At 49.0% G+C, this 21,524-nt stretch overlaps 1 protein-coding gene across 1 annotated transcript in view; it reads right to left on the bottom strand.

The window, feature by feature from the left end:
- The window catches only part of NOTCH3 (notch receptor 3), a 201,063-nt gene extending 181,677 nt beyond the window's left edge, over positions 1-19,386 (bottom strand). Inside the window, exon 1 of the mRNA XM_086927998.1 lies at positions 19,197-19,386. Within this exon, the coding sequence (XP_086784124.1) occupies positions 19,197-19,260 (64 nt within the window). The 5' untranslated portion in view covers positions 19,261-19,386. The remainder of the gene's footprint in view (positions 1-19,196) is intronic.
- Positions 19,387-21,524: the final 2,138 nt, after the last annotated feature.

Genomic DNA, 21,524 nt, shown 5'->3' with positions numbered 1-21,524 from the left:
GTAAGAGAAACTTAAGCTTCGGGTACTGAAAGCATACCAGCTCTATGCTAGCCATCCACTGTTGTAACCATCATACAAATAACTGACCCAGCCTCATCAGTGGTACCTTGTCCCGTCTGAGACACCACTGAAATCACCACAGTAGGACCTGCAAGAAGTTCAACACCCACAAACGCAAAAAAGAGTCTGGATGAGGTCCTAATAATGCACCCCCAGCTGGAAGCGGATCGTTGCAGAGGTGGGTGTAGCTACATGAGGCCCTGGGTACGGCTTGAAGCAAAAATCATACGTTAGGACTAGCCCAAACGTCCCAAAATTTTGCAACTATTTTTCTCAAAACTCTTTGATTGCACCATTATTCCTGTATCAACTGCTTGAGGAGATACATGAAAGCAGTTCCTCTGGATAAATTCCCAGATCTCTACACATCCCTGGTGATAATAGGAGGCGTGTTATCGAGGCCCACTTGAAAATGCAACAATCATGACCTGCTAGCAGAAATAGTAGCATCACTAACCCAACACATTTAATACAGAGAATGTAACCATCCAAACAGCCATGGCTAGTTCTTTACACTGCAGCGTGCTGTCTAAGGGCGCACGCGCCATATCGAGATTTTGGTACGTTAGTATTAAGTTTCGAGATTCTGATGAAATACAAAACACACAACAGCACATATACAAGTAGAATACACTTTGCAACCAATTAGCAGAATCTAAGTCTTGGTGAAACCAACTACAACAGGCACAGAAAGATCAAATAAACCGGTCCCTGCAGTCCCTTTTATCTTAGACTGACAGGTGCATGGGAGCAACAGTCAATTCCACGGGAACAAAAACACATTCAGCAAAAGTAGTGTGGGAAAGAAAATCTGAAGTAGCCTCTAGGACAGGAGAGTGTGCGCTCGTCAAACACACCAGGGAAGCAACATTGGCCCATATACACAGCAGAAGCCTCAATCAAATCAAACAGGATTCGTAAAGAGCTGATAATCACCTATGAGGGTTTCCAGGCTCAATAATTTCTAGAAAAAACCCAGTACTAAGACAAAGTGGCCATGGAGGTAGGCATGGTACATCCTCCATGCGCCTGCAATCACTAGAGCAGTACAAGGGTGTCTGCCAACGACTGAAGATGTATATGTCTTTGTAGCAAATTTGCAACTCAATCGCTTTTAGAAGTCTTACTTGAGTTTTCTGAATTCTAGATCATAACAGGATACAAATTGCAGACAGGATCTTGCACTTTTTGGGTTCTACAATAGATTAGACGACAAATTATGTCCGACTTTGATACACACGCTGGTTCTTTTCCATCGCACCATACATAGGTTCAAGATCTGGCTGATTATCCTAAGCTTCACTGAGAATGTCTAGAAAATGAACAGCAGCAGCACTAGGGTATCGTATGATGTCCCTTTCACAAGACCTGCACTTTACTTTTTAAAGTGTGCAAAACCACTACCACCACCCCAACAGATAGGTGCCATTTGGGTAGATGCCAGAAGCCTAAAGGGTTGAGTGTCCCTTCTTGGATTCATATCTATGACTTGACAGGTGCGTCCAGGTCAATGAAGCTGGCGCGTTCTCGCTCCCCAGAGGTAGGTTTCGGGCTATATGGTAGGCAGACAGAAAAAGGTGTCACAGGTTTGTTTGCAGACAGAGTGAAATGCTGATTCTAGACGCGTGCCTCTTGTGGAAGTTACCCACATCAGGTCCTCGCCCACCCCGCGAGCTCCTACTCACGGTATAATGTGGAAAACCCAGGAAGTGCCGGCAGCTGCCGCTCACCACATCCTGCTGGCAGAACACAACAGTGTTCAAGTTTCCAGCCTTCGCAATCCATCATATTCTCGCACTCATTTACACTATATGTGTGACAGTAATGGTATACCTCAGGTTCACCAACTAGCAGCTCGGGGTTGCTAGAAGCTCTTCCGCTGCTTGGGAGTAGCTTCCTAATGTGTAGCCCAACCTAGTAAATAAACAGCTTTTGTTTGGATGAATTGGGGAGGTTTCCAAAAATTGAAAAGATGTGTTTGAATGTAAAATGTATGTCTTTTTTAGAATAAGCTGATTGAAGGCGGATATTAAAATGTTAACTTATGTAGAGTGCCTGCGGCTCAGGTCTGCAACAGGGGGTTCAGGGACTTTAACAACCAGTAAAGCCCTAGCAGTGGCCTATAAGGCTATAACAATGGCTACCTGCCAAAGGACAACCACTGCAACACACAACACGGCACACAAGGCGCGTGCATCGATATCAGACCTCCGATGGCTCGCATGCAGGAGGCATCAACAGGTGACTGGTCCTTGGAAAGGGTGCACGAGTCTCCACTCCAATGACCCTACCAAGTATTAACAGGGTAAACAGGCCGAGGTGCGTGCAGCAATGGAGGCGTGCACACAGCAGGAAGTAAAGTGCAATGGCGGACTACTGGATCTGTGTGCGGAAGGGCTGTACCAGTCAAAAGCATGTGTAAACAGCACCTGAAGATAATTGGAGAACTCCGCAAGACTTCCATCACGAGTGCAACATTCATGTCAAGTGCACAAACAAAGCATAATAAACGGGCCACGTTTCTTTAACCATCGCAATGTAGGCATCACATGCATGACGTAGACGGCAGCCATCTTTGGATGGGGTACGAGGTCTGGTTCCTGGATTAGTGCACGTGCACTGTAGCTAGTTAACCGTGCCACAGCCCGCTCACGCATGTAGCCACTTCCTGAACAAAGACGGTCATGTTCCTGGAGTAACGAGATTAAAATGCGGACTACCACGAGGACAAGTGTGCAAGATACAAGGGTGCAGTTTCTGCCAGGGCAGTGGCCACTTCTGAAAGGGCGAGGTAAAGAAGAACCTGGCTACACCAGAGAACTATTTGTAGACCTAGAGGCCCCAAGGATCTGAGCAAAGAGGCGTGATGCCACGGGCAAGCAACAAAACAGAGAAGCCTACCTATGTCTGTGCAGTAATCCAAAGAAGTAACTACCCTTCACTAGTACCGCACCAACCGCGTGCAAGAGGCACAACTAATAACTCTACTCAAAGAATAGGAAAGTACACTTGCAACAGAAGACGTGCCCTTCTAAAAGTAAAAAAAAGAAAATGTCACATCGAGTTATTTCAGTTTAAAACGTGCATGAACAGATTCCTTTAGATCTAGGCCACCCAAATTATTCGTACTGAAGCAGGACCACGGCTGACGTGCTGGTGGCCGGTCTGTCTGACCTGGAATACTGAGAAAAAACAATGGACTTTAATACAGTCCCAGATGATTGCCAGTGGCTGAGACTTTTGTGAGCATTCCACCCACAACCTTTTTACATCAGGCTAACACCCCAAGTGTGACAGGCATGCCCTTATACCTCACTGTCGAGGCAGAAGTAAGCCAACAGGCCTGTGCTGCACTGATCCCATTCAGAAGGGGGCTGGCCTGCTGGACTGCTCCTAGTAGAGCAGAAGGCGGACAATTTAATGTTCCTGGTCTCTATCCGAATTGACACTGTGGGTGAAAAACAATGGAGCGGAATGCAGCCGAGTGGCTGTTACTTTTGTAAGCAATCCAACTTTCAGCTTTGCGTTTTCAACACAAACTGCAGACAGGCCCCTGGTCCTCGTTTTAATTCAGGCCCACTCCATCAACTGGGTTTACGCCGAGACTCCACTTTAAAGCACTATTTCCCTGTAGACACCAGGGCCCCTACCCAAAACTTGGGTGCAGATTGCCCTTGGAATGACCCAGAAACATGTGCTGGTGGGCACAGAGCACTACTCTGATTTTAAATGATGTTGTGCCCTGACAGGATAGGATTCTGTCAACCAAGGCACCCATGTCGAGGTATGAGCAGAAAGCCCTCCATGTCCCATGAAGGCTGCAAGAATGAGCTTATTCAGGACAAGTGACCACACCCGTGCAACCCTAGAGCACAAGCTGCCCACACTGCTGAGCTGTTCAAAGAAGCCGATCAAAAAACCGCAGTCATCAAGGGCCACGAGGTGGTGGTTTGAGGGCTTGGGTCCAAAATTAGGCTGGTCACATTGATGAGGCCTTCATGCTACGTAAACAGCAAGTCCAAGGAGTGACCTCAACCACCCCTCACTCTTGCGCTTCCAGAGGAGCACACGCTACCATCACATGGTGGATAAGACGGTGACCAATGGTGCGTGAGCTTCTCACCGCATGCACCAGTCACATGCCACGCTTCAGCGCACTTCTGAAAAGCGTCCAAGACTATCACCACGTCTTTAATTGCATGGGCTGTGGTGCCCAAGCTCAGGGCTGAAGTACTTCCTTCCAAACACTCTTTAAGTACAGCCACACAGGATCTTCATTCACACACGTTTTTTAGAAGCCAAACCACGCATGTTCACATACTAAGGTTGGAACAATTAGGAGAGGGTTGTCCAAATGCTCCACTACAAGGGATACAGAGGTGTGATGACGCAAATGCCTACAGACCCAGGTGGGAAGGGTATAAGATCCGCTAACATGGATTCCACTGAGGAGTAAAATCTTGGCCAGGTCTAAGGCTATGCCACGTACCTGGTAGTTTCCTCAATAAAAGTTGAGAACGAGCCTAACAAAAATGAGTAAACATACTCTGTGTTCTTGCACGTGTGCCCACAGAGCTTGAAGTTTCAATATTGCACATTTGTGGTCACCTAATGCTGGAGCATTGCCAAAAGGTTTGATGCTCCTGGAGATACAGCCACCAAATCCAGGCACAGTCCCGCAGGCGAGGCCTCACAAAGGCATTGCAGCGAAGTAACGCAACACTCTTCCAGCTAATTTATGCCAGTCCCTCTTCAGTAGAACACTCATGTTGTTCTTGTAGTTCTTTCACGCTCCTTATCTGCTGTACATCTATCAAAATGCATACCCCCTAGTGCCACCTTACACTGTAGGTCTTCCAAACGCTCTCTCCGAAGCTGTACCTCGCCTGCATTTGTGGGTTGCACTCGCAGGTGCAAGGCTTGGATGGATGAACCCCGTGGTGTGCCTTTCTTTACACCGTCTCAGGTATAAATCTTCTACAAGAAACTTGCCTGATCCACAAACATACCAGATCTTCTGCAACAACACTTGAACGGTTTTAAACTGGTAGAAGAATTCATCATTGGATCTCTTTGTATCGTCAAACTGACTGTTCCTCTGAACAATCACCAACATATCACTCTAGCAGTCTCAAGCCCAGTTTTTAATTAAGGACCCCTTCTTCAGATGACTGTTCAACCAAGTCTGGTGTTAGGCAGGCCTTCAGACTTTGCACATCCACTGCACTACGAAGACTTCACCGATCCCAAAGACAAAGGACTTCAGTAGAAGCACCTGGCATGATGTGAACCTAGAAGCCACACTTTACAAGGTACTAGGCAATTCTTAATCTTGGCATAACTGCTCCACAACAATGAGGCGAGTTGTTCTCCGATCACCTGAACGCCTCCTTTGCCCACTGGGCCACATTCCTGGTCGGCTCACCGCTGCTCTGATCCAAGTAGACACACCTAATATGGATCCAGGAAGCCTGATGAAGGAACACTCAATTAAGTGGCCGCTCATCGTTGCTAGGTTAATGGACACTACTTTCCAGCTTTTTCTTGGTCATTTTAACATATTCCCCATCTCAGAGTCCAGCTCTTGTGCAGTTACTTCAGACTGATGTAACCAGAAAGTGCTCCTTTACATTCTTGAATAGAGGTCTGAGGTTTACCTAGCAGATTCTCTGCTCCTTGTTTCACACAAATGATGACACTCTTTCCTTAGGACTTCTTCCTGACTCCTTCGCCCTCTCTCTTACTTCTTTCTGATTACCTTTGCTTCACCCAAACCATCTTCAAATTCCGCTGCTTTTCTTCCACATGGCCGTCCTTGAGAAAGTGTGCCACCATGACATATATACCTTTATGTGCAAGGTCCCTTCATGGATACAATTCATTAAGAATACAGAGTGAGCATAGCACTACATCAAATCTCTTTCCTCCAGTTCAGAAGCAGCTAAAATGGATGCCAGTAGCCCACCCTTCATCTAGCCATTCACACGGATCCTTCAAGATATCCGGCCAGACACATGCATGCCACCTTCCTGCTCCCTTGCAACCTGAATGCACCTCAGTGTCCAGAGTTGGAAGCCCAAAAGAACAATTGTACATTCAATTTTCTTCTAAAGTACTGATCAGGTTGATCTGATCTTTCAAAGTAACAACATTATAACAGTCACCCTAACCTCCCAGTTCTCCCTCATGCTCACCTAAAAGGCGAGAAGACTCCACACCGTCCTGTACAGATCAAGGGACAAATCACAGTGCTCGCCAGAAAAGAAGTCCAGTGGGATACCAGGAGGTATTAAATGTCAGACACCCTATGAAGCAAGCGAAGTCTAGATATGGTGTTATTTTGCACTTGCAATCCACGTGGATCCAGATTCCACAATGGGAACGCTTCCATCACGCCCCCTCCCCCACACACACACACACACACTCACCCTCCCAAAATAAAGTTTCTTTGCCTGAAGGCAATTCAAAAAGCAGCATCCCACCTTTTCCTGGTTGCTCGAAAATGTGATCCTGCCCCGCCTCTAGTCTTAAAGACTCTCCCGGCACTGACCTGGGCTGGGCGGACTGCCCTATAAAACAATCAGGCAGTGCCCCACGAGCGGGTCAGTGTGCAGGCATTTTTTGGATGTCTGCCCGGGACTTGGGTACCTTCCAAAACCTTGAGTTTTATTCACCGCTCTGCCTATGGCACAGCTGCAAGCTTTTGAAAAAACACAAAAATCTGGAATTATTTTTCTATTTGTACCCACTGCCCCCCAGCCTTCAGCTGCAGAAGCCTCACTTCTCAGATCAGGCCTGGTCAGTCTTGGCACAATCTCCCCTAGCATCTGCAAGATGCTTCCAACCATCTTCAAGTCGGAAGGATGCTACAGACCTGGCTCTCTACCGTCTGCATGTCCAGTGCCTTCCTCTGAGCAGCCTGCGCCAAAGACCCTTCCGGGTGAGAGCGCAAACTTGAACGTGGCATATAGTGCACAGCCTGAACTTGTCACGTGATGCTGGAACTGGAGCAGAACACAGAAGGCCACGCTGTGAGCAACACCAACTTTTATTTCACCGAAAACTCTTCGACAGACACTCTTCCACCGAAGGAGAGCCGCACTAAAGATTTTTTTCTTGGCACTCCATGTATGCAAAATTACTTTGCATGCAAATTAACGGTGCCCTTTATACAGGTAAAGAACGTTTGCCGAGATCCCGGCTCTTAAGTGCACATCCTTTGGGGGGGAGGGGGGAAGGGGGGCAAGGCTCAGGGAGGGGCTGCATAGCTGGGCTCATCCACTGCCTTCTGCCAAGTTTCAGACCCAAGGGCTCTGCTGTCACAGTCACGGGCCCCCAGAGCGCCCGGTCCCTTTAGCACGGTCTAACCCCAATTCTTCTGCGCTCCGCCCCCAGTCGCCTCTGCTCTGACCTCCTGCCCCAGCCCTCCGAGCTGGGAGCCGTAGCTGCCTCGCCCGGGCTCTGGGTGCAGATTACCCCTCGCTCTCCCCAGGGCAGACAAAGCGCCTCGCAGCTGCTCTCGCACCGCTTTTGTTAACGCCAGGAGCTCTGTCAAGGAACGGAAGAAAAGAGTCCCTGGCTGAATGGCTGCCATGTCTGGCGGCCCGGCCCGGCATCTGCGGGGCTGATGACAGCTGCCGCCCTCCGAGGGCTCCGCTCAGCACTGTGGGAAGACAGAAAGCAGATTTAGGAGAGGGCGGGCGCCGTGCCTGCTCATGGGGATGAGACGTGGTCCTCGGTGCCAGGCAGCCTGGGCTCGAACCAGGTCTCCACAAGGGGCGGAAAGGTGTGATCTCGGAAAATCACTATATCCCCTTCGGCCAGAGGGGACTCATTCAGTGGTCAGAATATTCATTCATACATTCGGAGTATTCTTGTTCCGAGTGCACAGATGGGGGGACAGTGAGCAATCCGGGTGGACGTGATGGGAACTGAAGAGCACCCGCATGGACAGCCCTGTGCACCCTTGGGTGCCGTCCCCAGGGTCGGGGGTGTACAGGGCGCCACCCCTGGCGAGCACAGGGCTCTCTGCGTGTGGACAGAACCAGGCCGGGCCGGTTATTCCAGCCACAAAGCACACAATCTTATAAAACGGGGCCATCAAAGGCACATAAACATTTCAGACAATCGTAAAATGTTGCAAGAAACATTTGTGCACGTGGGAGTGTAATATTTAAACAGGTGTGATTTTATCTTCGCGTGCCAGCGCATCCTCTTCCTCTGAAGAACACTCAGAACTGCAACGCCCTAGAAGCGCCCAAGGTCTGGGCCGTGAGCTTGGGGTGGACAAGGTTAAGTCACGTTCCCCTGGACCACAATCCTCAATGCTGCCACCCTTGAGACCAGGAGGAGATGGCAACACTGCGATGACCAGATCTCGCAAGGTTACCTCTGCCACCACCACTTGGGCCCTGATACACCACTCTGCAGTGAGTATTATGGGATGCATCTTCCAGCACTACACAACCAGGCCAGGTGCTTCAGCCCCCATGGCTCTGACTTCTGGTATTTCAGCACCGCCATGTGCGTAAACTAAACTTCCGCAGCTGCTTCAATGAGTGGTCATACCTTGGTGAGCAGGTCTCGATCTGGTCTCCTTATCCAATAAAGAACATCGAATCGAACCTTCTCAGCATTTGTTACTCCATCACCTCAAGAAGAAGCTAGGCCAGGTGAGATGGGATACTTGCTACACTAATAAACTCTTACAATTCCTAGAATTAGAAGATGGCTGTTTGAGATGAATTGAGTCCAGTAGGTGATGCACGCTCAAAAGTTAGTTTCGTTTTTTCCTCCTGTTAGGACTCTTTCCTAGTACATTTTGATTGGTTGGGTTTAGGGCACTACTTTATTATACCAGTGTCTGATGAACACCATCCTCCAGAAAGGGCCAAAACCCTAGGATGGTCACCTGGAACTGGAAACAAGATCGTTAGGTAAAAGAATCGTTTCTAGTGTAGATCCCATTTTACTTGACCGGGTCGTCTAATACAGCAAGTTAGCTCCGACTGTGTGCTTTTAATTATGTTACTTGCACACCGGGCCCAAAAATCTAAATGTGATCAATATCCGCTATTCATAACAAACCTAGCTGATGCAAGCATAATGTTTTGATCTATGGATGGACTAGTTGCTTATAGAGCACCTAAGGCTGTTACCAGAGATTCATCTGATCTAGCGCGACTGCCTGTGCCCTTCACCCATCTTCCTACACACACACACAGATACTAATAGCGCAAAGCTGCAATAGTCACAAGGTGGAAGGTCTTTTCACAATAGGACTTCCAAGAGCGTCTCAAGAGCAGGCAAATCAGCACCCAGCAGCCAGGGATTTGTCAGAAAATAAGAATTGTTCTTCTAAAGATGCTATCCACACACCACCTCTCGCACATGAGCCTCCATGCAGTCATCTCTTTCAGCACTTCAGTGGAATGTAGCTGGAACCTTTCACACTCCATATCAGCCATCAAACCCCTTTATATGCCTAGCTTTTATAGAACACAACCTTTAAAACGGACACTTTTCCACATAGCGGAGTTGGAAGTCAAGCATAGTTCAAGACCCCGTCCTCTCTGGTTTTAAGGCAAACCCTGAGAAATCCACCAGTCTCGGCTCATAGCAGAAGGCTTCAATACCCGAGCACCCCGTCTAAGAGTACCCATTTTGTCACAAAGCATGGAACGCCCTTCCGCTCCACCTCAGACAGACATCGCTCCCCATCTTCGCAAGAAACCTCAAAACCTGGCTCTTCGACAGACCCCCTCCTTGATGGAATGGAACCTGCACCCCCCACCCCTAGCGCCTTGAGACCCTTACGGGTGAGTAGTCACGCTTTAACAAACTCCTGATTGATTGATTGACAGAACACTCTCAAATTTTGGAGGTGTGACCGGTTGGAGGCTACAGAAACGACGGACCACTGTCTCTCCCATGCGTGGCCTGCTCTATAGACCATCCAGCCTCTTTCGAAGGGCGGGAAGCCCGGCAGTGCACGCAAGAGCCCCGTAGAGGCAGGTAACCCAACCACAGGACAAGCCCTCATTACATGAAGGAAGGTCCCTCCCAGGGACAGTAGACCTTAGGTGTTCTACTCCACAGGTGCTCACTACAGGGTACACCCCACAGGGAACCCGCCTTTACATGCAAAGGGTCCCCTCAACCTTCAAACACTTTAATTGCCTGTCTCGTCCAAGCTTTCTGTCACGGCGAAGCCCTCTGGCCTCGAAGCACCACGGACTCTGCCTTAAATGTGCAATACGAATTTGTTTTCATTAAGCAGGTGACAGTCTCTGCCAGTGAACACAGGACTTCTGCCCGAAGAGCACCAGTCAAGAGAAACAACAACGGCTTGGCACGCTCCTGGCTTTCCCAGGGTCTGGAAGCCCCTCCCTCAAGCACAGGTATTTGGAAACAATAATGTGGGAAAACTGCACCGAACACAGCCCGCTGCGAGCTAGTGCACACCACTGGCAGGATTACACGGAAGGGAAAATGCACCTTTCAAAGACTAAATGTTGATCTTTACTATTAAAATGAATCAAATTCAGTTGTATTTCTTAATGGAAAGCTCAACCGTTCTTATTTTTAACTTTCTTGCGAGCAGTTTTCTAACCTAATAAAAACGCTCCAATTTTGAGAAATGCCACTCATTCCCGAATCTTATGTGGCAACAAAGGAGGGCGGGAGTGCAGTGGCCACATTTAGGACATCTCTCTTGGAATTCCGAGGATGGCTTTCATTTTTGGAGGCGAGTTGAATGAAGTGCGACATTTACATTGATTGTTTTGGCACTTGTGCCAGGGAGATCGGTTTGTAACTGCACTTGCTGCTCTCCGATGGCACTTCCTGTTCTGGGGAGGGCAGAAGGATGGCAAAACGTATGCTAACAAAGGGTGAAAAAGAAAAGAAAAAAAGACGAGATGTTGGAAGGTTTGTGAGGAATCGGTCCAAGAGAACAGAGGTGTGCGTGGGACCAGGAATAGATCAGCTCTTCGTCGGTTTCTTTGACAGACACATGCGGGAGCCGGGCTCCGACGGGAGAACACAAAACAACCCGAGACTGAAAACGAGGCCGCCGGAGAAGGCACCGAGGGCCGAACTCGCCCATATCCGAGCGCCGCGCCGGCAATGTAAGGAGCAGGCAGGAATCTCACCCAACTGGAAGAACCGGCCACGGCGGCCTCCGAAACCGAGCACGTCACCCGGAGGAGCAGCGCCCGGCTCGGAGCTCCCCGGCCGAGCCACCGTGCCAGACTAAACACCGCGGCTACAGACGGAGCCCTGAACAGAGGCCGGGCATCGGCGGGCCGGCTGCTTCTGCACACTTCTCCGGCAATTTGTAAAGTCTTTAGCACTTAGACATCAAAGAAACCCCCAGTCACACAACAGCCAGGCTCAGGTGTGTAATAGGCAGCTTGGGCATCAGAGCCAGGCGCCGCCAAGGTGCGACCCTGTGCCAGCCACCTGCACCTTGCACCCAAGATCTGCAATGCCACGTCCTGGCATCAAGTAAGCCAGGTCACCCGATTTGGTTTATTTTTTAAAACACAATTTGTATTATTTTATCCTAGGCAACCCAGTCCTGGGCCCTACATAGCTTTAACAATCGTGTCCGCATGCACAGTACATATACCATGGAAAGGTTTCAATAAAACACTTCCGGGCATAAAATCAATATACATAAAGCAATACCATCCACGCCCAATGCAGTTAGAGAGGAGCATACCACCCAATCCATCCCCCCACACCCCCCATCATGTTGTCACATCATTGGGAACACAATGTTCTTCAGTCCAACAACATAATGAAAGTTTCACATGTCCTGTACTGTCCCGGGGACGAAGGATCTTGGGAGGGATCCACTGGGGTGTCCGGCTCGGGATCTCGGAGACAATCCACCAGATGCTCACAGGCTTGATCAAACCAACCACGCCCCCTCATCACTTCTCGAAGCAACACCGTCTTTCAAATCCTGCCCATTGAACACGTTCTTCCCTTCAATTCACCAGTCATGAACCCCCAGTGCCCTTCCAATGCATTGCAATCTCCCACTTTGCAAGTTTTACAGCCAGGTCTCCAAATCTAGCAGTCATTTTACATTTACTTGGATGTGGGAAATCCCCCAGTAAACAGGCCAGAGGAGTACAGGGTCTGTTGGGTAATGTCATTGATAGTCTGTCAGCTACCCCAAAATCCCAGCCAGGGAAGGGCAGGCCCACACCATAAGAAACATGTCCGTTCCAGGCTTGCCACATCTTGGACAGGCCACGACAGCCAGAGGGGAAAACCACATTGATTTTGCCTGGAGAGAGATAAGCTCTGTGCGAAAAGTAGAAATGTATCAACTTAAATCTGGCATTAGGAGTAACTGCAGAGATGTTTTCAAGGATGTCTGCCTATAGCCAGGTCACAGAATTGCTGTGGAAAAATCTACTTTGGGGTGATGCCTGGCTCACTAGGAATGATAAGAGGGCTACTCTGAAACAGGTGAAGCCACCCCCACCCTTGTTGTCACCTGGATCACTCCCATACCAACCCACCAAGACCCCATGCATTAAGGCCCATTCATTATTTTTCTTGGAAAAGGTTATCCAAATATTTTTGAAAAGCCGAAAAACTCCCAGCTTCACACCACAATAGAAGCCCAGTCATTCTGGGTGCTCTCTCTCATAGGAAACAGCCATTACATTGCAGCTGTTACCTCGCATGTCATTACAACACAAGCGTTACCGCGCACCGAGCACCCACCAGAACCCTTTCAATACTCTTGTCCCAGAAGAGATAGTGTTTACTTCCTTCACAACACATCCATAATGTGACCCATTTGGGAAAAGATTAAAAAGAACAATTGATGCACAGAATGTTGAACAATGTCAAACATTCACCTGAGTACAGAGATCTGGGCCTAAATCCATCGTTTTTTTACTCCCCGTGTCATTCCAATTTAAACCTAGACATATGAAAATTAGTCTTGACTTTGCTCCCTATGGGAACAGTCCAGCCCAGGTCCTCCCTGGACGGGAAACAAGCATCTTGGGACCATTTTCGGGGTTTCACCCATCAGCCAGGCTAGCTTGACTCCAGTGGCATGGAGAGCACAGGACCCACGTCTGGGCACACCCATCCCACTTGGGGTGACAAATGCAAAAAGTACAATTGATGGACAGAATGCAGAACAATGTCATACATTCACCCCCAGTACAGAGATCTAGGCCTAAATCCATATTTTTTTGTAGACCATGCCTTTTCAGTTTAAACCCAGCCATATGCAACTTAGTCTCGACCCTACTCCCATTAGAACAGTCCAACCCTAACTGCCAGGCCAGGTCCTCCCTGGACCGCAAACAAGCATCCTGGGCCACTGGATTCAGGCTAGCCTGGCTAATGAGGGGCGTTAGCCTGAAACCAGTCCAAGGATGCTCGTTTCTGGTCCTGGGAGGACCTGGCTTGGCAATTCCGGCTGGACTGTTCCTATGAGGAGCAGGGTCAAGATTGATTTGCATATGGCTGGGTCCAAACTGGGATGGCATAGAGGGCAAAAGAACAATGGATTTAACCCAGATCTTTTGACTGGGGGAGAATGTTTGCATTGTCAGCATTCCATCCATCATTTGTTCTTGCACCACTTTTCGCCCTAAAGGGGATGGGTATGTCTAGAAGTGGGTCCCTGGCTCACTGTGCTACTGGATTCAAGCTAGCCTGGCAGAATTGCGGAGATACCCTGAATCCGGTCCCAGGATGCTTGTTTGAAGTCCAGCGAGGACCTGGCTTGGCAGTTCAGGCTGGACTGTTCCGATGATGAGCAGGGGCAAAACTGATTTGCATGTGGCTGGGTCCAAACTGGGGTACTGTAGTGAGTAAAAGAACAATGGATTTAACTCAGATCTCTTGAAGGGGGGGGGGGGGGGGGTTGAATGTTTGATTAATTCAGAATTCCGTCCGTCATATGTTGCCAGAGTACAATCTTCGGAAAAGAAGCATATGCAAAGGAGGGCAGAGACGATGAAAGAGAACAGATTTAAAACATATATACTGAATATTTTATTCACTCATTCCGAGGATGGGGGACTGACTCAACATTGGTCCCGTTCAGAAACTGTGTATGAGCTAAAAACAGGTAATGGAATGCGAAACTGACACTCCCAGGCTTTGACAGGCGAAGTTCCATTGATAGCGCGAGTGACGGGCCCATGATCAGCCATAATGGTCCAGTCACTATCCCCGGAAGGCTGGATGTTTAGCAACATTACCCAGAGGCATAGCCCTCGCCCTCCCCACAAACACAAATCCAAGTCCGCACATGCTCCGGTTACACCGCACTCACTAAGGTGCCTCACATTCACCCCTGTGCAAGAGGTCTGTTCTCAAACGTCCCAACCACCACTTTAATGTGGCTGCCTTCTTCGCCCCCACCTCACCAGTCTACTTGCACACCCGATTTTACTTAAGCATTTGGTCCCAGTGGATTGCATTTTTTTAGGTAGGCCAGAGGCAGGTTTGGCTGTACCGCCAACCTCATGTTTTCACGCCAACCTCATGTTTTCAAAAACATGTATAACAAATACACACAGAGGAGGACTTTGTCCGCCCTCTTCGCCCATTGGTCTATTCAAATGTCAAACACATTTTGTTTCCACCCCCAGAGACGACGCACTGGCCGAGCAGCTCCACACTGGCTCTCTTCGCCGTCAGTAAATGTGTCTTCCTCGTACGAAGCCACCCAAAAAGTAGCCTCATTCAGTAACAGTCGCTGTGTAGTCTCCGTTACATGTATGTGTTACTTTCATGCACATAATTGTTAAGCGGCAACAGTTTTACTTCTTAATACTTTGAAACGTTGTTGCACATATTTGCAATAAATAAAAGGACCCCAGTCGGGCAAGACAAACTGAGTTTCCATTTTCCTACAAAGCCACCCTGGAAGCACCTTCCCGCGGAGGAGGACGCGGTTGCGGGTGAAGAAGCTGCCAGGACTGACCACAAAGGGGATTGATGAGCTGGTGGCCTGTTGGTTTGACCCCGGGTAGAGTGTCTCCTACAACAACGACGCCACCTAGTAATGAGGGGGTGGGACGGCGTTTCCTCGCGGGCCCTTGATAGCCCCTTGGTTGGGGGAGGGGGTTATAGGCAGACAGTTGGTGTTAGTGTACCTCCGCGGTGACCAGCAGGTCAGCGTCAACTGTCCATCCTTGCAGACTCGGGCTTGCATCCTGTAAGTGCTGCGCATCAGGCACCGAGCTAGAAAGACGAGATACCCAATGACGTCAGCAACCTGACACATTGTAGCAGAGGCCAAAGAACCCACCATGAGGGCCGAGGAGGAGCTGTGTGTTCACCCGAGCACATCCCTACAGGCTCCCACACCAGACCGAGCGGAATGCACGAGCCCATCCGAATTTAGGCCAATGGCCTCTTTCCAAAGTTTACAGTGCTGGCGGACGTTGTCACAGCTCTGCCTAGCACCTATGGCTGCTTACTGGCACCTTTTCAATTTTTCAGGACAGAGCTACACACTAAAAGGTTTCGAAGTTAGACTACAATATGTAGCAATGCTAAGCGCTATAAGTCTGATGCGAGCCTTTGGGCGCTCCTAGAACTTACATCAAACTCATGAGCGTGGGGGCTTTGGGTGCTCCGATTAGTCTCAGCCTAACAGCAACACACTCTCTCCATATTTTGGTGGGGGCAGCTGAGGGGTGAGGCGCACACATGCGAGCCGGAGGAGCAGCCACAAGCCTTACTCCAAGCCCCTAAGAAGCCGGACCCAAGCACACCGAGACCACTGCGAGGGAGGCAGACATGGACGCTGCGCTCTCAAGAGCAGGAAGATCATTTGAGGGAGCACAAGCGGAGCCCAGTCTAGACAATAATTCACCAAGGCCAGCTTGGATTGCAACCAAATGTATAAGAGGGGCGCTTGCTGTGTCTAGGGGCCGACACCAAGTACCTGGGGGTGCAGGACGGAGCCACAAGCTCACACACATGTTAAGAGCCGCGGTGCTCAACAATGAACATAGAGGGCAGAATCCACTCCCCTGGGATACAGCGAGCGCCTAGAGGCTTTGATTCTGGTACTTCTGGCATCGCAGTTTAGGAGCCCCGTAACTACAAAGTGACCCTGTAGAGGGATTGAAATAAAGAGGCGCTGGGAGCGTTCTAGGTCCTGCCATGAATATTAAAGTGCCTGGTAACTTGCTGCACGCAGCAAGCGCTGGACTTTTGCTGCACACCCCACTCGGGTGCATTAAAACACGCACCCGTTTCACACTTTAGTTTCTAAATCTGGAAAAAAGCGTGCAACAACTGAAGTAGCCCTTCAGAGAAGTGGGAATATTTTGCTGTTTGATTACCTGTACCCCAGCAGGAGGTGACACTCAGCCAAGCTAAAATCAGTCTGTCCCATGCGAGCATACTGCGAAGGACGGACATGAATATGGATCGTGGTATTATTACTAAGGTGAATTGGCTTTTGAATAAAGTATGCAGCAGAACACACCTACTTATTCAATTAGACTTTCTACAGAGCACCGCGAGTCACTCCACTGCTACTTCAGCGTGCGGTACATATAAAGTTGGAGGTAAATTTGAAGAAATTAGAGGAAAGTGTGAGTTGGGGGGGGGGGGGGTCCACCAGAATGTGAGACAACCGAGGTGAATGTGGGTCCTGTGCGGTATCCACCACACAGTGGACATTTGTCTCAGTCTGCAACTTTGACATTATGTAAACACTATAATTAGACCTGTGCAAAATTTGAATTACACCAGTTAGGAAATTCTCGTTACTTTAAATTGCGCCATTATGCCACGAAATATAATTACACTGCCTTTCCCTGTCAAACCCCATCGCATAAGCAGCTGTTTGTGTATTCATTTTACAAATTGTGTGCGTGAAATTTGTCAGTGTGTCAAAAACTGATAAATGGTCCATCAGGGGAGTTCTTGGTCATTAACAAACATGCCCAACACTTGGGAGCCCGCTGTAGCTTCTACTCGCCCCTGAGGCCCTGGTACAGATCACAGATGAAGCCTCTAGCCCCCACCACCCGCCTGTGCCAGCCACTGTACCGGCCCTAGGGTGGTGTGCCAACAGGAGGCGAGGAAGACCCTCAGGACAGAGGTGCTGGGAGGAAGGCACAATGCAGAAGGCATCTCTACGGTTACACCCATTAGCATAAAAAGGAAAACTCCACACCTAAAACACATGCTCCAGGTAAGCAACCTTGGCACCACAGCAAGAGCCATAAACAACCTTTGTGCGATTCAGTGCCAGTTTATTAGCCATCATAAATCCTTTTTTCTACAGTCCAATCTGAACATGTTCATTTCCCCCCTGAACCTGGAAGCAAGTACTGCTGTTAGAGAACACTTTCAACCATGTTTCTTATCACTTGAATAGAGCACCATTTTGATTGAAAAATAAACACTACACACAGTGACACTTCGTGGCTATTGTTACAAGGACCTTGTTGTTTATGATAAAAACACAGAAATTGCCGAAAGCAAGCTGTAAAGCAGACACACAGACTCCACATGTCCCAGGAGGCCTCGATCTGTAACCACTCTGCCCGTGCCGAAAGCTCCCCGAGATAGCGCTGCGGGCAGCGTCGAACTCCCCCGGGGGAGGCCCAGTGGGCCTGGATACAGGTTATTAAAGCCCCTTCAGATTTATCAGCTGAGATGTTACAGCTTCTTAGGACTGAAGGGCTTCTCAAGAGGGTGTGTGGGGCCATCTCCAGCCCCCCCCCCCCCCCCCCGGCAGAAAAGGCAACAGTTTCTTTTTCTCGATCCTGTCTCAGTACTTTCAAAGTTCAGAAACATACGCGAGCAACAATGGTTAAAAGTAGTAAAAAAAAAAAAAAAAAAAAAAAAGTCAAAATAGAAGACAAAAGGTTGTGCCTTGGGGGAAATGTGACAAAAACGCAGACTGGTGCCCCGGCATCTGTCCAGCAGGGCTTCTTTGTGGGTTGGTGCCCACGCCCCCACTCTGCAGCGCCTCGAGCACAGCACAAGAGGCAACCCCTCAAATTCAAAGCCACAGCGAGCAGAAACCCCCAAAACGGTGACACGCGAAAACTCGGGATTTTCAAGAACCACAAACTTTGTTTCATTTTCCCCCAAAAGTGTAACTGGCCGCAGGAATGCGCCGGATCCCAGAGGGGCGGTCGCCCCTCCCTCTCCCCCTTTGCGCTGGAATCTGAGGGAAGGAGGGAGAGGTTCCCAGGGAGGGGGATGGGCTGCACAGGGGGGAGGGTGCAGGGGCTGGAAGGGGGCTCCACAGGCCGGGCTGCGCATGAGATCTCGCAGAAAGACGAGCGCTTTTGAGACCAGTTTTTCTGCTGCCAACAATACAGGAGTCTCCATAACTGAGGGGCTGGCATTCTGCGCCCCGCGGGGTTCAGAGGAGGCCCGCCCCCACAATCAGAACACCTTAGCATGGAGGAGGAAAATTAACGTGTACTTCGTGTATTTATCGAAACACATTCTTGTAAACCAACAGACACAAATCACAAGCCGTAGTCTTAACACTTTCAGCACAACAGCGAGCTCTGGGAGGAGCCACCCTCTCCAGACCCCCAAGGCAAATAAAGGACAGGGTGCCAGACGCTGGGCAGAATACTCAAGATGGGGTAATGTTATAACAATTCTGGGGAGGCACTGAAGACCAGGAAACAATAGATATGAAAGAGTAAAAGGGAGGGGAGAATTAGCAGAGCCAAAGAAACCAACGCGGCGAACAAAAACAAGCGCAATAAATCACAGCAGCGAGACTGTACTCCGACCCGAGGAATTGTGCAATTTGCTCTCAGCGCCCGGCTCTGCCTGCAGCTCGCTTTGTCCCAGCCACACTCTTAGCTCTGTCCCATCCCCAGAGCCCCTCACTCTGGTGCTCTGTCCCTAAAGTTAAGCGCCCACTCTGTCCCTTCTCCAGTTCCCACTCAGTACTGGGAGTTCGCTCTGCCCCATCCATAAAGTTGTGTTCTCTCTCTCTCTGTCCCATTCCTTGGGTGTAAACCTCTCTCTGCTATCTCCGAAGTTCATACATCTGTTCTTGAAGTTCGGAGATCTGCCCGGTCCCCAGAGCTCGCGCCCCTTTGTGTCCCTGTCCCAAAGGTCGGGGCTGGCGCGCGCCCCCTTACCGTGCCCGAGGTCCGCCAGCAGCGCGCAGAGCAGCAGGCTCCAGGCCGCCCGACGCTGCCCCATATCGCGGTGTACAGGTGTCCCGGCCTCTCACACATCCATAGGGCTGCACCCCTCCGCGTTCTCTGAGGCTTTGCCCGGCCCGGGACAGCTCCGCCGCGCGCACTCCTTCCGCTGGCACGAGTCCCGGCCGCGCTCTGCTGGAATGTGTGGGAACCGGCCTGCGCGCCGCGTATCCCTCCGCCGGGGCGAGGGGCGGACCCCTCCGCGGGCCTGGCTCCTCCTCAAAAGCAGGGAGAGGGGCACAGGAGTTAGTGTGAAGGAGGGCGGACACTGGCACACTCGCGCCGCTATCTTCTCGTTAATGACACTTTGTGTGCCACTCTAGCGCCTTCTGCGTAACAACAACACCGAGGGAGCTTAGTGCGGGCGGAGTACCACGCTAGAAGTGTTCCTGTACCTTAACCCGCGTGCGTCCCCTCCAAAGAGCACCACCACAGCAGGGGCTCATCAGCCTGGAGCCGTCTGTTTATTTATTTATTTATTTATGCATTTTTATATAGCGCGGACTTTACCCGAAGGTGTCAGAGCGCTTCACAAAAGGAACAGAAATGAAACATAATGAGAAACATTACAAAAGAACAGATTACAAAAGCATACGTTTAATTTACATAAGGTAATAGTGACATTTGTGAGCAAACAAAATACATGAGGTAGTAAAAATTGTGAGCAGCCAAAAATACATGAGGCAGTAAGAAGTGCACAGGAGGAAAAAGTGACAAGTGTGCAGTTACAAGAGAAAACAAAGTATCATTTGAGGTATAATACTGCAAAAGGTGCTAGACACTCAGGCATAAGAACAAGCGTTATGTAGGCAAAGGCGCTGCCACCCCCTCTCCACCTGGAAACCTCGGCGTAACCCTGGTGGCCTCTATGCAGCACCCACACTCTATGTGTAGTCACCTATGGGACGAACCGAGACGCGACAGTCGTCCGCAAAGAATTTTTTTGGGTGTGAGACAAAAAAAACTTTAGACTATGAGATGAAATTACAACACTATAGGCTTTAGACCAGAACTGACTGGGAACTCAAAGCAACCTTGGCAATTTTTGCCACACTAGCCCCCTACGAGATATAGCGAGTGAGCCTGTCCTCTGCAAAGGAGGCTCTGCGAGCCCCCAAGAACATTTATGGTAAATTGGTGCATTCTACAGCACACTCGTTATTATATATTCAATTGCATTCGTTTTCAAGCATAGTACATGATGATCTTGCTGTGCACCATGATGCAGCAATCTTTACTGAGACTCTTCAATGATTCCCTCACTATAACCCTCCAACAGTGCCTCTCATCTCTCCATAATCCCTATCTCACATGTATTTTGTTTGGGTTATAGCACCTTTCATACCAGAGTAGGGTGTCGGAGCACTTTACATCACACTCACATACAGAGACAATGAATCATACGTGTGTAAATCGGTGTATAGAAAATGTTACATAGGTCAAAGGGGACTACAAGGTGTAGGATTCACGTCACTGAAACTGGTAGACATTTTTTAAGTGTGCTTGGTCTGGAAATGCGCAAACTCAGGGTTCAGAACAACACAGTGGTTAGGGTTGACTTTAATTATAGGAATTTATTTCTTTTTTACCTATATCATGATAATAAAAGAATTGGCGAAAAAAGTAACTTTCTAACCTGTACCATCTAGTTTTCATGCAGCTCTTTGATGGCAGTTAATAGCTAACTTTGCTAGATTACTGTTCCTATGTCCGCATATTGTAACTACCTTTGCGGCCTAACAACTTTCTTTGTATGTATTTATGCATGTACTTCACTCATAAGATATTGCATTATATGTAAAGCGCTCTGATACCTTCTAGTCTAGCTAGCACTATACAAAACACGTATAAATAAATAAATAAGATTGTAACTCATGAACTGTACAGTAATAAAATAATCTCTGTGGCAAAAGCAGTAACCCACTGAGCTGTGCACATCAAAATACTGTCCTTTAATATGCATGGTACAAGTTATTTGCAGCAGGCATATTAACCCTCTGCCCTACCTTACATGAGTCACAACTGCAACTGGACAAAACTCCCATCTCTCTTCAGAAGGTATATTAATCACCAGAGTTATCTTAACACTCTTATTGTTCCCCAAAACTGCTGGATATTCAAGAAATTTGCTGTGCTTTTAAAACTGCTGCACTGCTACAAAACCAGCCCCCAATAACAAAACCGTCCCCCCCATCCTTTCAGCGAAACGCCCAAAGCCCGTAGGGCCTGTCCAGCCTTGTTTTTGACTTCAAATAGTAACAA

Source organism: Lissotriton vulgaris, chromosome 1_1, assembly GCF_964263255.1.
Source record: "Lissotriton vulgaris chromosome 1_1, aLisVul1.2, whole genome shotgun sequence".
Classification (NCBI taxonomy): Eukaryota; Metazoa; Chordata; class Amphibia; order Caudata; family Salamandridae; genus Lissotriton; species Lissotriton vulgaris.
This window is presented reverse-complemented; position numbering and strand designations above follow the sequence as displayed.